The sequence below is a fragment of the Aricia agestis genome, chromosome 22 (assembly GCF_905147365.1).
Source record: "Aricia agestis chromosome 22, ilAriAges1.1, whole genome shotgun sequence".
Lineage (NCBI taxonomy): Eukaryota > Metazoa > Arthropoda > Insecta > Lepidoptera > Lycaenidae > Aricia > Aricia agestis.
Genome location: NC_056427.1, coordinates 2,419,167 through 2,434,871, shown reverse-complemented (window position 1 = coordinate 2,434,871; position 15,705 = coordinate 2,419,167). Strand labels below are relative to the sequence as shown.

The following is a 15,705-nucleotide window of genomic DNA, read 5'->3' as shown; positions in this document are numbered from 1 at the left end:
ATGAACAGAAACTCCCAAACTGAGCTACATCCCAACAGTGGAAATCAAACACAACACAAATCCAGAGTGTAATTTGAGAACTTATTATTTAATTATTAAGGAAATTAAGGAAATATAATATATTAAATTATTACAAAATTAAGTGCACAACCAATGAGATTTGTTATAGATATAACAGAGGCACATATTAGGTACATGCCAATACATATTAGTATGAAAAATTTCTAATTATTTATGGCATATCTACATCTTCATAGATCTCTAGTAATAACTTTAGTACCGGGCGTTTTAAGTGTATTAAATCTGAAACATCTGGAATTTCTATTATTCCAAGAGGTTTCTTTGTTTTTATGGTGATAGCTTCTACCCGTAGCTCGAAACATCCCACGGGAACCGTGTGCTTTGGCCAGGGCCAAGCATCAACTAGCTAAAAGCCGAGCTTTGTGCGTGGTAACGAATCTTTAAGGGCCGGGACACAAAAACACGGCACGACGTCGTACGGCGTCGTTCGGCGCCGTGTCGGACGCGCGTCGAAAAAAACCACGGCACGGCGCCGTACGGCGTCGTACGACGTCGTGCCATAGAAACTCGTCTTGAATTTCTAGGTGAGTTTCTACGGCACGACGTCGTACGACGTCGTACGACGCCGTACGGCTTCGTGCCGTGGTTTTTTACGAGGCGCGTCCGACACGGCGCCGTACGACGCCGTACGACGTCGTGCCGTGTTTTTGTGTCCCGGCCCTAAGGCAGTTTATTTTTATTTATTATATAATAGTAATCAAACCTTGGTTGACCGATGATAACACATCTACATATAAATAAAAATTACTATGTTAAAGTACAAATCAATAGGCGTGATAGTTTTTCCGTAAAGTGTACCACAAAAGTGCTGTAGCTCTACCATGAGTTTAAAACTATAGTATTTTTCGATACTCGATACCGACTACCGTAATTTTTTAGTATGGCAAATTTTACAGCACGTCTAGCGGTCACTTGAAGAACTAAAATCGCCATACTAAATATATACGTAGTCGGTATCGAGTATCGATAAAAACTATACCTTTAAACTCATGGTAGAGCTACTGGTTGTGGGATATACTAGGGCTCGCTTCGCGCGCCCTGATAACTAGACGTTTCGCACTTCTCTGCCTGCGTAAGTATTTTCATGGGAGCCGTATATTTAGCCGTTTATACGTAGGAGAGCCATGCTTCGGCACGAATGGGCCGGCTCGACCGGAGAAATACCACGTTCTCACAGAAAACCGGCGTGAAACAGCGCTTAAGCTTGCGCTGTGTTTCGCCGAGTGAGTGAGTTTACCGGAGGCCCAATCCCCTACCCTATTCCCTTCCCTACTATCCCCTATTCCCTTTCCTACCCTCCCCTATTACCCTATTCCCTCTTAAAAGGCCGGCAACGCACTTGTAGCTCTACTGATGCTGCGAGTGTCCATGGGCGACGGAAGTTGCTTTCCATCAGGTGACCCGTTTGCTCGTTTGCCCCCTTATTTCATAAAATAAAAAAAGCCGCAAAAATATGGAGTGTATCTACACTCCATATTTTTGCCTCCATCTGGAGGAGAACTATCTCTGTATGTAAAAAGTGTCCGCTGAAATGCATTAAATTATTTCATGCCATAATCCATACACTTTGCTGCAGCTAGCGCCATTCTTGGAGGATTCTTCAACTGTTATTTACTGCGTACAGCTGGACACTTTTTCAAATATCCCCCATATGAGATAGTTCTCCTCCATCTACCCTCCGTACGCAAAAAGTTGCCTAAAGTCCTTCCCCATGACAGATCATAAAGACTAGCTTTATCCATACTTACTTAATATTATAAACGCGAAAGTGTATCTGTCTGTCCGTCTGTCTGTCTGTTACCTCTTCACGACTAAACGGCTGAACCGATTTTGCTGAAAGGCATGGCATACTTTGAGTCCCGGGAAAGGATATAGGATAGGTACTTTTTATCTTGGAAAAATTGGTTCCTTTTTTTTTTTTTTTTTTTATGAAAGGGGGCAAACGAGCAAACGGGTCACCTGGTGGAAAGCAACTTCCGTCGCCCATGGACACTCGCAGCATCAGAAGAGCTGCAGGTACGTTGCCGACCTTTTAAGAGGGAATAGGGTAATAGGGGAGGGTAGGGATGGGAAGGGAAGGGAATAGGGGAGGGTAGGGAAGGGAATAGGGTAGGGGATTGGGCCTCCGGTAAACTCACTCACTCGGCGAAACACAGCGCAAGCGCTGTTTCACGCCGGTTTTCTGTGAGAACGTGGTATTTCTCCGGTCGAGCCGGCCCATTCGTGCCGAAGCATGGCTCTCCCACGTATCCTTCGCGATTAACAAATTTTGGCGCAACGGACTTGCGGGCACTGTCTAGTCCAGTATTTCCCATAGTGGGCGATAACATCCCCTCGTATGAGCATCATCCCATCCCATCCCCTGAGCAAACGACCTTGACCATACATTTGCCGCGTTGCCTAGATCACGCCAAAATCCTATTTTTTTACTTATCTTAGTTCAAAATTGACCTAAAAAAAATTCAAACGTCCAGTATATTATCTATAATATAAAAATGAGTCACTGAATGTGTTGCTAAGCGCAAAACTCGAGAACGGTTGGACCGATTTCGCTAATTCTTTTTTTTAATATTCCTTGAAGTACGAGAATGGTTCTTACGGAGAGAAAAATTCTAAAAAAAAAAATTAAATTTCCTGAAAAAGTCTAAAAACAACACTTTTATATATATAAATGGATTTTCAATTGTGTTAGTAACGCTAAAACTCGAAAACGGCTGAACGGATTGGGCTAATTTTAGTCTTAAAATATTCGTAGAAGTCCAGGGAAGGTTTTAAAGTGACACGAAGTTCACCGGGACAGCTAGTAGTTAATGAAATTGTCGATCTATTGGCGTGTGTTTCAAATGACGGTAATTTGTAAATACTAGGGAGATGCTGAAAGTATGCTTCAATTTTAATAAATTGGTATTACTTTGGAAGCTAATATCATGAGTATAATAAACAAAAATAGAAATTTTAAAACGGAGAAAGGAATGTTGATATACTGAAGATTATTGCTGTATTTTTATTATAACTTTGTAGCTTTCAAATTATGAGTTTATAAGGCTCTAAATACGATAAATTACGGCATCTCCGTAGGGGGGCCTTAAGTAAAAAATGTATAGTTTAACATTATATCGCGATTGCGTCAACGCGCAAAAAACGCCAAAATAAATGTAGCAACATATAAAAATAGTATTTGAATAAACGATGATTATTATAACGATTAAGTATAATAATAATAAATATTATAACATCGTCTGTATAATGTATGTTAAGTTATCAAGATTGTCATTATTTACGTGATAATATAATAATTGTGCATACCTAAGAACAGGAAAATAAGGTGCATACTAATATTATAAATGAGAATTAAATGACAGTCTGTTTGTATTTTACTAAGCCGATTTTGCTGAAATTTGGTATGAGCTTTGAGTCCCGGGAAAGGACATAGGATACTTTTTATCCTGGAAAATGTACGGTTCCCGCGCGATAAACTAATTTTGGCGCAACGAAGCAGCGACGGTTATCTAGTCAACTATACAGGGTGCATTGGCTTCCTGCCAAATTTTTTCCATTATTAAGAGAGTCACGACAAAAATTGGGTTCTATTTTTTTTTCAATGACATATTTTATCCCATTTGAAATCGTTGCAGAACGGTCACTCGCGGCACGGGGGAATGAGCGGGGGTGACGCGGGGGAAGGCGCGCACGCGGGGGCCCGTCACTCGGTCGGTTTGGTCTCGGTTGGAACATGGAAAGGAACGTTTCGGACTTCATCAGAGCTGCATGAAGACTGGTCGTCGTTTAGTCCCGATCTTAATCCACCGGATTATGATTTTTGGTCGGTTTTAGAGAGTATGGCTTGCTGTAAATGCCGTGATAATTTGGAGTCACTAAAACAATCCATACGACTGGCAGTGAAGAATTTTCCCATGGAAAGAGTCCGTGTTTCTAATGATAACTGGCCACAATGTTTAAAGGACGTTATTGTAGCCAATGAAGGCCAATTTGAATAAGCTTTTAATATTTTAAATTGTTTTATATTTATGTATTAAACTAATACACTGTAAAAATAATAAAATTTATTTGCAATAGAAAAAAAATGTTTTTCTTTGTATCAGTATTTATGGCAAGACTAGGTACGTGGGAGGTGGGAGAGCCATGCTTCGGCACGAATAGGCCGGCTCGACCGGATAAATACCACGTTCTCACAGAAAACCGGCGTGAAACAGCGCTTGCGCTGTGTTTCGCCGAGTGAGTGAGTTTACCGGAGGCCCGATCCCCTACCCTATTCCTTTTCCTACCCTCCCCTATTCCCTTCCCTTCCCTACCCTCCCCTATTACCCTATTCCCTCTTAAAAGGCCGGCAACGCACATGCAGCTCTTCTGATGCTGCGAGTGTCCATGGGCGACGGAAGTTGCTTTCCATCAGGTGACCCGTTTGCTCGTTTGCCCCCTTATTTCATAAAAAAAAAGGTAATTTCTAGCTAATCTACCTAGTACATACAGAAAAATTACAACAAAATCGGTCCAGCTATGGCGAACAAAGCTGTGGTAAAAAAATACTATATATTATGACAATAAAATTAAAATAAGTGAAAAAATCGGGCAAGTGCGAGTCGGACACGCGCACGTAGAGTTCCGTACGTTATAGATATCGAGCAAAAAAGGCCAAAAAATCACGTTAGTTGTATGGGAGCCCCCCTTAAATATTACTTTTATTTTCTTTTTAGTATTTGTTGTTATAGCAGCAACAGAAATACACAATCTGTAAAAAAATCAGAAGTCTAGCTATAGCGGTTCTTGAGTTACAGCCTGGAGACAGACTGACAGAGTCAGACATCGAAGTCTCAGTAATAGGGTACCGTTTTTACCCTTTGGGTACGGAACCCTAAAAAGGTTTTATATAAATTACAATGCATTGTGTAATTATCCCAGAGTCTGCAAAAAAGTGACCATGTATCGTATAATAATATTATGTGTGTTAAATTTTATATTAAAAATTAATGCTGGTAGGTACCTATTGATAAGTCTAATCTTACTAATATTATCACTACGAAAGAGTGTCTGTCTGTCACACTTTCGCATTGATAATATTAGTAAGAATAGCTTCATCTGAAGTTCAACTGAGTCCCTGGAAAATTTAGGGTTTCAGTTCGAGGCCGTACCACGAAACCGTTTTGAGACTCAAACAATCGAACGAGAATGCCGCGTCCTGCTCTAACAAACGCGAAATGACGTTATTAGACCAGGACGCGGCATGGGGCGTTTTCACAGTGCGACGATAACGACACGACACGATAGACGGTACCACAAATAGATAAGAGCCACCGCACATATACAATTTCAAGTTGTGCAAGAGCAAGCGGGATGTCACTATCAGTAACACTGCGTGGTAAAAAGAGACGTGTGATCCATGACAGCAGAACTCTTTTTTTGACGTCCAGTCGGTACGTATCGGCACGTTGACAATTTAATCCCTTAGAATTTATGTTCAATCATGCTTGAATAAGTGTGTACGTACACATATTTTTACACACAGGGCCCATAGACGGCCCCGAATTACATAATAAAAAAAATTATTAGTATGGAGGTATGGATAATGGATATGGATTATTATCACCTTTTTATTTGGAATTTTTCATTAAAATTTATCTGGATAATATCGAAGTTTAAAATGCAAGGTATGATCAATGATGTTTTCCTAATTCTAATCTGTCACTTAGTATTGAATCTGTCACTTAGTATTGTGACACTACGCAATTTAGTTTGTACGATGGTCGGCCAACTTGAAATTGTATATGTGCGGTGGCCCTTAGGTATCTATTCCGTGGTATCGTCTATCGTGTCACAATAGACATAACGACCAGTAGTTCGACTGCAAAGAAACGGACAGGTTTCAATATCTGTCAAATTCGTCGGGTTTCACTAGGATTATGAACGGAATGTGCCTCGCGCTTGCTGATATAATTTATTTTTAAATATTTAAAATAAAGATTTCAAAATTGGATTCTGACAATTATAATCGCATTTGCCAAAACACAAACAACAATACGACCAAAGAGGAACACGTCCATCGAATATGTCATAGTTTTAAATTCGTAGGTGACAAGTTAACAACCCTAGCGACGATTTTCGTCATAATACGTCAAATTAAAAATTTCAACATCAGTTCTAAGTCGGCATACTCTATAATTCTGTCTACTCTGACGTAGCGTCAAAACTAGCGCGCTTGAAATTCGTTATAACGTAGCGTCAAAACTAGCGCGCTTGAAATTCGTTATAACGTAGCGTCAAAACTAGCGCGCTTGAAATTCGTTATAACGTAGCGTCAAAACTAGCGCGCTTGAAATTCGTTATAACGTAGCGTCAAAACTAGCGCGCTCGAAATTCGTTATAACGTAGCGTCAAAACTAGCGCGCTTGAAATTCGTTATAACGTAGCGTCAAAACTAGCGCGCTCGAAATTCGTTATAACGTAGCGTCAAAACTAGCGCGCTTGAAATTCGTTATAACGTAGCGTCAAAACTAGCGCGCTCGAAATTCGTTATAACGTAGCGTCAAAACTAGCGCGCTTGAAATTCGTTATAACGTACCGTCAAAACTAGCGCGCTTGAAATTCGTTATAACGTAGCGTCAAAACTAGCGCGCTTGAAATTCGTTATAACGTAGCGTCAAAACTAGCGCGCTTGCAATATGTAGCATATTCCATATAGCGTGTTATGAAAATATAGCCGATAGGAACACCACTGATTCTGTGGTATCGTCTATAGTGTCGTGTCGTTATCGTCGCAGTGTGAAAACGCCCATTGTCGCCCGATTGTTTGAGTCTCAAAACGGTTTCATAGTAATTACCTACGATTCTGAACCGATGTAGATGCAATATTTATGGAGATACTTTTAGGCCCGGGAAAGGACAAACGATAGTTTTATCGCATCAAAATGTACGATTCCCGCCCGATAACCGAATTTCGGCGCAACATGCCTTCGTGCCAATTAGTTCTCAATGCTAAATCTGAACTTTAACGTTTTTTTCCAAAAAAACCGCTATATTTTTAACTGACTTCAAAAAAAGGAGGTTATCAATTCGACCAGTATGTATGTTAAATATTTCCATAACTGCCCAGTTTTCGTATAATTATGTTAGTCTATATGACCGTCAGAACAAATGTGCCAAATTTCAAAAGTGTATGTAAGTTTCTATGTTTGTGTTCGCATATCTCTGGAACTACACGTCCAATTTAAGTAATTCTTTTTTGTTGCACTAACTAATTGTTCAACTTAGGGAATGCTGCAAGTTTCATCAAAATCGGTTCAGTAGTTTTTGAAATATCTTTATATCTTTTTTTTTAAGATACTATTATCATCTTTCAGAAATATCACCATGCCCACCTACCGACCAAGCCTGTCTCGATGCCACCGCTAACGAGTTCTACCAGAAGCTGATGGTGGGAATCCCAGCGGTGGGCATCGAACCCCACGAGCCCACGCGCCATCCCCTCATAGTGGGCAACTTGGCGACGCTGAAATACACCTTCTACAACGCGACTATCAGCCATATGGATGAGTGTAAAATTAGTGATTTGAAGTTAGTAAAAACATTACTCCTGTTTTCCGCTGATTAAATTCGTTACGAACTCTGAAACAGTTTAAGATAATTCCATGCCCACGCAAGAGCTGTTAAAGATGCTGCAGATACCACGGGCTCGGGAAAAACTGGTGTAAAATATGTTTCCAGAAGCGCGTTATTCTACTCTACAGAGTAATTTGTCGCAACCTATTTCTAAACATAGTTTAGTTTAGCGCGTACCGCGTACGCTAGACAGAATTGTTTTCAAAATCCTTACTCCTTGAAACTTAATTCATTGGAAACGTTGAAAAAACTGAACATTTTTTTTACGTGGGAGAGCCATGCTTCTGCACGAATGGGCCGGCTCGACCGGAGAAATACCACGTTCTCACAGAAAACCAGCGTGAAACAGCGCTTGCTTCGCCGAGTGAGTGAGTTTACCGGAGGCCCAATCCCCTATCCTATTCCCTTCCCTACTCTCCCCTTTTCCCTTCCCTTCCCTACCCTCCCTATTACCCTGAGCTGAGCTCTTCTGATGCTGCGAGTGTCCATGGGCGACGGAAGTTGCTTTCCATCAGGTGACCCGTTTGCTCGTTTGCTCCCTTATTTCATAAAAAAAATTTGACCTAATGAGTAAATGAAAGAGCATCGTAGCTGCTTTCGAATACAAGACCACGCGAAACTCTAAGCATATGTGCAATGTGCAATGCACACGGGCGCCATCCTCTAGGGGCGCCAAATTGCCATCTTTAGGGGCGCCAAAACCAAGGTCCCAAAAATTGCCTAAAGGGACGCCAAAATCCTTTTTTGCACACAGGCGCCAGTAGCCCTTACGGGGGCCCTGACTCTAAGAGCAGCTCTGGATTTATGTATAGGCAGTATAGGCCATGGCCTATGGGCGGCAGCGTCCTAGGATAGCGGCAGAGTTCGTACATAGGGAGGGGTAAAATTAAATTGGCCTATACTCATAAAATATATAAATACGGCCCTGTTCCAACAATGTCTAGATAATTCAACCGATCAACCGATCCGCTTTTCACAGTGAATTCAACATTTCAGGTTCAACCGCGACACTCTCAAGACCCAGTTCAAGATGTCCTGCCCCAAAGTCGTGATAGAGACGGACTACGAGACCAGCGGCCAGCTGCTCGTGGTGCCTGTACATGGGAAGGGAGACGCTAAGATTGTTACTGGTATGTAGTCCGCGACATCCAAGGGAAACAGGGGCCGTACCACGAAACCGTTTTGAGATTCGAACAATCGAACGAGAATGCCGCGTCCTACTCTAAGGGTCAATTCAAACCGCAACGCGACGCGTAGATGCATTTCTAAATTATTATGGATTTAACAGATTCGCAAGACGCAATTGAAATCTGTCAAATCCATACAAATTTAGAAATGCATCTACGCGTCGCGTTGCGGTCTGAATTGACCCTTACAAACGAGAAATGACGTTGTTAGAGCGGGCGCGACGTTCTCGTGCGATTGTTTGGCCGTGTTCAGACCAAACTGACTATGCGCCTACGCCTAGCGCATGGGTCGGCAGACTTACCGATCAGATGAGCCAAATATCAAGTTTGTAGATTTTCCCATACCTTCAAAGAGTCGCCACATGAATTTTGTAAGTCTAATAATAATTAGAGTTAGAGTGTACATTGTACAGTATTAAAAAATGTGGGAAATTAAGAAAAAAACTCATTACTGAAAGACATATTTTATTAAAATAACTCTCATTAAGTACTTATAATAAATTTTAGTTTTAGTTGGAACGGTGTCCTTGCATTGCCTTCGAAAGCTTGCCTATTTCTGGAGTGGCAACTAATTACTCGTTTTTATTATTTTAAGGCACGACTGTAAATTGTCGTCGGTTAAGAGGATTCCACACCGCCCTTTTTTCCATACAAACGTTGTCCCCTGTTTCCTCCCTGGATAATGCTAGTAGAGTTATAATTTTTTTCCTGAATATCTACGGCCACTAATACAATGTCCCTATGTTTTCTTTTTTTTTCATAATTTAATTATTAAATAAGATATGAACGTTCAAAAACCCAAAGAAATGGCCAGATTTTCCGCTGTGTTCAAACGTCTAGAAAACAGATTTGGCTAGATTATACAAAAAAAGCAAAACATAGGAACACAGCTCAAGCCTTTTTTTAATCTTTAATGAAAAAAGTACTTAAATCGGTTAAGTTTTGGAGAAGGAATCAGGGGACAACGAATCGTTGATTTTCTGGATTTTCTGCAGTTGTCTCTATCGCGTTCTGCGGTATAGGCTTGAGGTAAGGGAGACAGCTATAGATATTACACGTACTTTTTTTTCATTTCTCTAGCCCCTGTTGTATCCTCTTAAGTGAGTGTAAGAATAGAGCCATATTAATCCTATGAAAGAGCCGCATGCGGCCGCAAGCCGCGGTCTGCCGACCCCTGGCCTAGCGTAATGGCGTATAGTCTGTGTGAACGATAAAGTGAATAGGGATTGTCCATTTTTTTTATTCTGCTCATTACAAATTTAAACATTTCTAGGAATAAGGTCAGTGATCGTTTTTCTGTATATAAACCAAAAAAATACCCATTAGTTACTTATATTTTTGAACAAATATGTTTAACCTTTGTTTGACCTTCAATGGCGTTAAATTAGCAATAAATTCGACCAACATTACGTTTCGAACTTTTGGTAAGCTTATTTGTTCATAAGAAATTCCAGAAACAAAATAACAAAGCGAATTTTGGATACGGTCAGAAAGCATGCATCGCGGGCATGCCTCACGGTCACTGTTGACTGCGCTGTCGGCTGCCCTTGACGAACAAAAAAAGGCACAGTGTGGACAAAGCTATTGTAAGATCTGCGTGTATCGTCCAATGGTATCGTCTCATAGCACGAATTTTCGTTCGATAGGCGCATGTGCGGCCGCGGCATTACAAACATCCATACAACACCACAAAATTTTGACACTTAAAAAAATTGCAGAAACTATTTTCGTCTGTTATTTCAGGTCGATACAATTTCGTCTTCAACTGTGAGGGTAAGATGGTCGATCGCCACTACAGCATCAGAAGTTGCAGCTTCGCGGTAGACGCGGTGGAGAAGATCAACTTCGACATCAACAACTTGTTTGACGGGAACCAGCAGTTGTGTGAGTTACATTGTTTAATGGGAACCAACAGTTGTTTGATGGGAACCAGGAGTTGCGTGTTACAACAACGTGTAACGTAGTGTAGCGATAACAGGTTGTTGTTATTTGCATTGCTAGATGGAAACGAGTAGTTGAGTGGGTTACATTGTTTTATGGGAACCAGGAATTGCGTAAGGTATTGTTTGATGTGAAACAGCATTTGTGCGAGTATTAGAACCAGGAGTCGTGTGTTAATTAATGTTTGGCGGTAGTGATGTGAATTACATTGTTTGACTGGCATCACGAACTGTGTGAGTTATATTGTTTTAAGGGAACCTACAGTTATGTGTCTAACTCACAATTAGTGTAATTTACATTGTCTGAGAATCAGCAATTGCTAGCTCTTAAACAAGTAACTCAGGAGTGTCATTTAAATTGTTTAAGAACCACTAGTTATGTCAGTCATATTAGATGCTTGCAAGAACAAGCGGTCGTGTGAGTCACATTGTTTGACAGGAAACAATATTTGTGTAACAAAGATTGTTTGATCTGTCAAACCAGCATTTGTGTAACATTAAATTGTTTTATGGGAACCGGTAGGAAATCGTGTGAGATTTAGACTTGTAAAAGCCCTGTTTTGGTACGAATAAGTCGGTTCCACAACTGATACAGCAAACTCTTACATACTCATTTGCCTCAATCCCTCTCATTTTCCAGCGAAAGCCTTCCATGACTTCCTTCACGACAACTGGAAGGACTCTCACGACTTTGTTAAGGATCCCGTGTGGAATGTCCACACCAAGAAGATGATCACCGCCGCCAATAAGCTGCTGAAGACCGCGACGCTGCGATGATGATGATGATGATGATGATGATGATGATTAAATTACTTGAATAAGTGCTGTTGTTAATAATTTGCTCCTATATAAAGACTGTATAATGTATAGTCCTCCTTAGCTGTTTCGATAACTGCAACCCCAGAAATATAGGATTGTTTCTATTATGATTTATGAGCCCTAATTGCTAGGCCCACATGTGCTAAAGCCTACAGTAGAGTCATAGTAAAAGGAGGGGAAGTAAGTTGTCTTCATACAAAGGCACCGCGCGCGGCTTGAATGTGTGCGCCTGCGTCGCCACGTACGGCACACAACAAAATCTCGGCCAGTTTTAGAGGCTGGTACCGCCGAGATTTTGTTGTGTACCGTAGGTGGTGACTGGCGACGCATTGATACTATGGCGCACACATACAACCCGCGCGCGGTGCCTTTGTATGAAGATAACTTACTTCCCCTCCTTTTACTATGGTAAAGTTGGCCGACAGAGTTTTAAGTATAAGATGGATGGATGGATAGATGGATTAGGATTATAATGAAACATCAGCACTAATTTGAGAATGTGTGCCTTACATACAGGCACACATTGATTTTTTTGAGGTTTAAACATGATATCATCAAGTTTAAACCGCTGAAGCGATTTGGATGAAATTTTGTATAGAGGTACCTACTTTGAATCTCGGGAAATGACATAGATTTTATAGCGCGGCAAACAGCACAGTTACCGTGCTATAAACAATGACAACCTCTGTAGCTCAGTGGGTACTGGGTGGGCTGTCGGTAGCTCAAGCCGGGGGTCGCGGGTTCAAATCCCGCCGACGGAACAAAAAGTTTTCAAAGTTCCGGGGTCATGGGTGTGTATTAAATATTATGTGTATCATATAATTGACGACGCCCCTGTACATATCTCGCCTGCACTGGTCCATGGAGGTCGAGGACGTCGTCAACTACATCAGTAAGAAGACATCCCTCCACTTGAGGGTCGAACGTCTGCAGTCTCGCCACAAGGTCAATTCCAGTTCCTTCGGGGTGAGAGTACCGACGCATCTTCTGTCGACCTTTGAAGCGGAGGAATTCTGACTGATGTGGTCTACCGAAGGTTCCGGGGAAGACTCCGGAATGAAGCGCGCGTTTTCTTGGCGTGGGCTCATTTTAACGGCCTCATCGAAAAGGACATTGATAGATGGTAATCATGAGAATATGATTCTGTTGATAGGAATTATTCTGCACTATAACCAACACAAGTTTAAAAAGTATGAAATAAAATTAAATTAGGAAATTTAAAAAAACCCCCGCCAAAACAACTTTAAAAAGTAATGAAATAATATTTACTGCCTTTAAGTTCAAATAATTCCTAACTTGTGTAAAGTAATATTTTAGTCCATAATTGTTGTCAAGGTGTGTCGGGGGACCGCTAATGTAGATGTTTAATTTCACTTAACAAGTTTAAGGACACACACAATTCACAGCGATCTGAATCGAGATAGGTAATCAGCGACTTGGCGGTTGTAGGTTGTAGTTTACTTGGCGACACACCGTGACAACAATTATGGACTAAAATATTACTTTACACAAGTTAGGAATTATTTGAACTTAAAGGCAGTAAAAATTATTTCATTACTTTTTAAAGTTGTTTTGGAGGGGTTTTTTTTTAATTTCTTAATTTATTATATTTTTAATTTCTTAATTTATTAAAGGCAGTAAATATTTTTTTAATTTCTTAATTTATTATATTATAGATATATTTGGAATATCGGAATCGGCTCCAACAATTTTCATGAAATTTAGTAAGGGGTTTCGGGGGCAATAAATCGATCTAGCTAGGAATCATTTTTAGAAAATGTCATTTTATTCGTGGTTCATCGAATACCGAGTCGGTCTACCGAGTCGGAATACCAAAGCTCGGTCAAATAGCTAGTATATTATGTAAATCGATCAAAAATATCAACAGTCAAATAAAAAACCTCCTCTTTCCTGGAAGGTGGTTAAAATGAACTAGTACTAACAGACTATAATAGTACGGTCGCGGGAGTTTCATACATTGACCCATCTGTCACAATAGGAACTTGGGATTGATATCCCAGGATGGGATAAGGGATTAACTTGGGATCTCGGACTCCAATTAAGATAACAGTTAATCCTAGATATGTGTATCTACAAACATGTTGGCGTTACAATTTATATTGCTGTTACTTGGTTGTTTTAACCCCCGACAAAAAGGAGGGGTGATAACTGATAGCTTTTTTTAAAGTTGACATGAGAGTGTTCTCAGCAATAGTTCATCTTCATCAGTCTGCTCACAGATGGAAAATGTGCTTATTTAGAAAGTTTTCTATGGACCCCTCCATTCTTTAAATTTCTTAATTATTCTTCATTGCAAACGATGATGGGCAAAAATGTATGGGCTCTGGTATAGGGCTCAAACACAATTTATTGTATATTTTTTGTCTGTCCGTCTGTCTGTCTGTCTGTCCGCGGTTTTTCTCACAGACTATATAGGATCTACAAAGCTGTAATTCGGCACAAAATACAAATGCACATAAAAATGGTATACAAGATCTTTAAAAAAATTTTTTAAGGTACTTCCCCTACACATCAATTGGGATGAATTTTTTTCGCGTCCACCCCACCGTATGGGGTGTCATTGGATAGGTTTTTAAAATATATTATGAGTGTTTGTAGATCATTTTCCGATTTAGGGATCCATTTGTGAAATATGAAGTTTTAAAGTGAAAAAAAAACATAAGACTCCAGTGCCCCCTAACCAAAATGCCCATCATCCTTTGCAATTCCACATTCTCGTTCCCCAGAACTCAAAGTAGCCCCATCAAAATCAGTTCAGCGGTTCAAGCGAGAAGAGGCAACAGACAGACACACTTTCACATTTATATTATTAGTATGGATAACGTTCAAAATGATTAGAACCATAGTATAGATGAAGTATAGATGAACGCGGTAACGCCGCGTTAAAGAAAAATACCGTTTTGGATATGTTTTAGATTGCTTGTTTCCTATGAGAGGCCGGCCTGGCCTCTCATAGAAAACAAGCAATGGAACAGCAAAAAATGGAAAGGGCGTAAGCGACAATTGGTTTTTGTCGCGTAATTTAAAAATCATAAATACATTACATATAAGCTATGGGCAAATTAAAGTGTATGCTTAAACCAATTTATGTACAAATTTGGAAGCTTAAATCACGCTCCTCTGTTGGCAAAATAGGAATCCCTGTTTTTACAGAGGTCGTTTTGATTGATTATTCTATGTTATAAAAGTTGACCAATCGTGTTATGCTATGGGTAATTCAAAGACAAAGACATGATGAATACTGACAATGAACTTTAATTTCTTAGCTTTAGTCATTGCTGAGAAAAATCGACATCGCTACAGCCAAATTATCAAGGCGTCACCTTAAGTGATTTGTCTGCAGTTAAACAGAACTGGCTAACACTACGTCTGCTATTTCTTACCGCTCACACCTGCAGACTGCAGACTAGGGTTATCACACAATACTTCATGAAAATACAATTTCACCAAAAGTGAAACAAAATTGGTCTTTTGGCGCTGCTCTTTTCACAGTGAACTCTCTATGAGAAACACGTACGCACCCTAAAGTATTGTCACTTACTTTTGTTACACCTTGTATAAAAGTAATTTCTGTAATATAATTTGCTAACGCGCTTTGGGGGCCCTTGTGGCCCGGGACTCCCTTATAATTGATACGGCATATACGGCCGTAGGTACGTCCCTGGTCCTGGATCTGTCAAACACAGAGCTCCCTCCACGACCGTCCTACCTCAAAAGGGACCGTCCAAAATAAGGGAACGCTTCGGCAAATATTTTGGCAGCCCTGAATCTCCCTAATGCAACTGCGAATTAGCGAAAGCTGCAATTTCGCTTAAAACTTCGCTTAAAATGTTGCAAACGAGCGGCAGGTAAGCTGATGGTATGCAATTCTTAACTGAAAATTACGGCTTGGGTTATGGGTTCAATTACCCGTCTATGTAGGCAAAAGGTTGGTAATGACTGGAGTGAAAGGCATTATGATTGGTATTCTGTTAGTCTGTATTGCGGACACACTCAGGCAAAGGCAATGACAAATAAACCTGCACCTTTAAGGTTGGCTTGCA

General features: G+C 40.4%; 1 protein-coding gene across 1 annotated transcript; it reads left to right on the top strand.

Moving 5' to 3' along the window:
* Positions 1-7,004: 7,004 nt before the first annotated feature.
* Positions 7,005-11,599, top strand: LOC121738245 (circadian clock-controlled protein daywake-like). The gene is made up of 5 exons (XM_042130195.1): positions 7,005-7,038; positions 7,437-7,650; positions 8,692-8,825; positions 10,626-10,766; positions 11,463-11,599. The coding sequence occupies exons 1-5, from the start codon at positions 7,005-7,007 to the stop codon at positions 11,597-11,599; spliced, it is 660 nt and encodes a 219-aa protein (XP_041986129.1).
* The last annotated feature ends 4,106 nt before the right edge of the window (positions 11,600-15,705 follow it).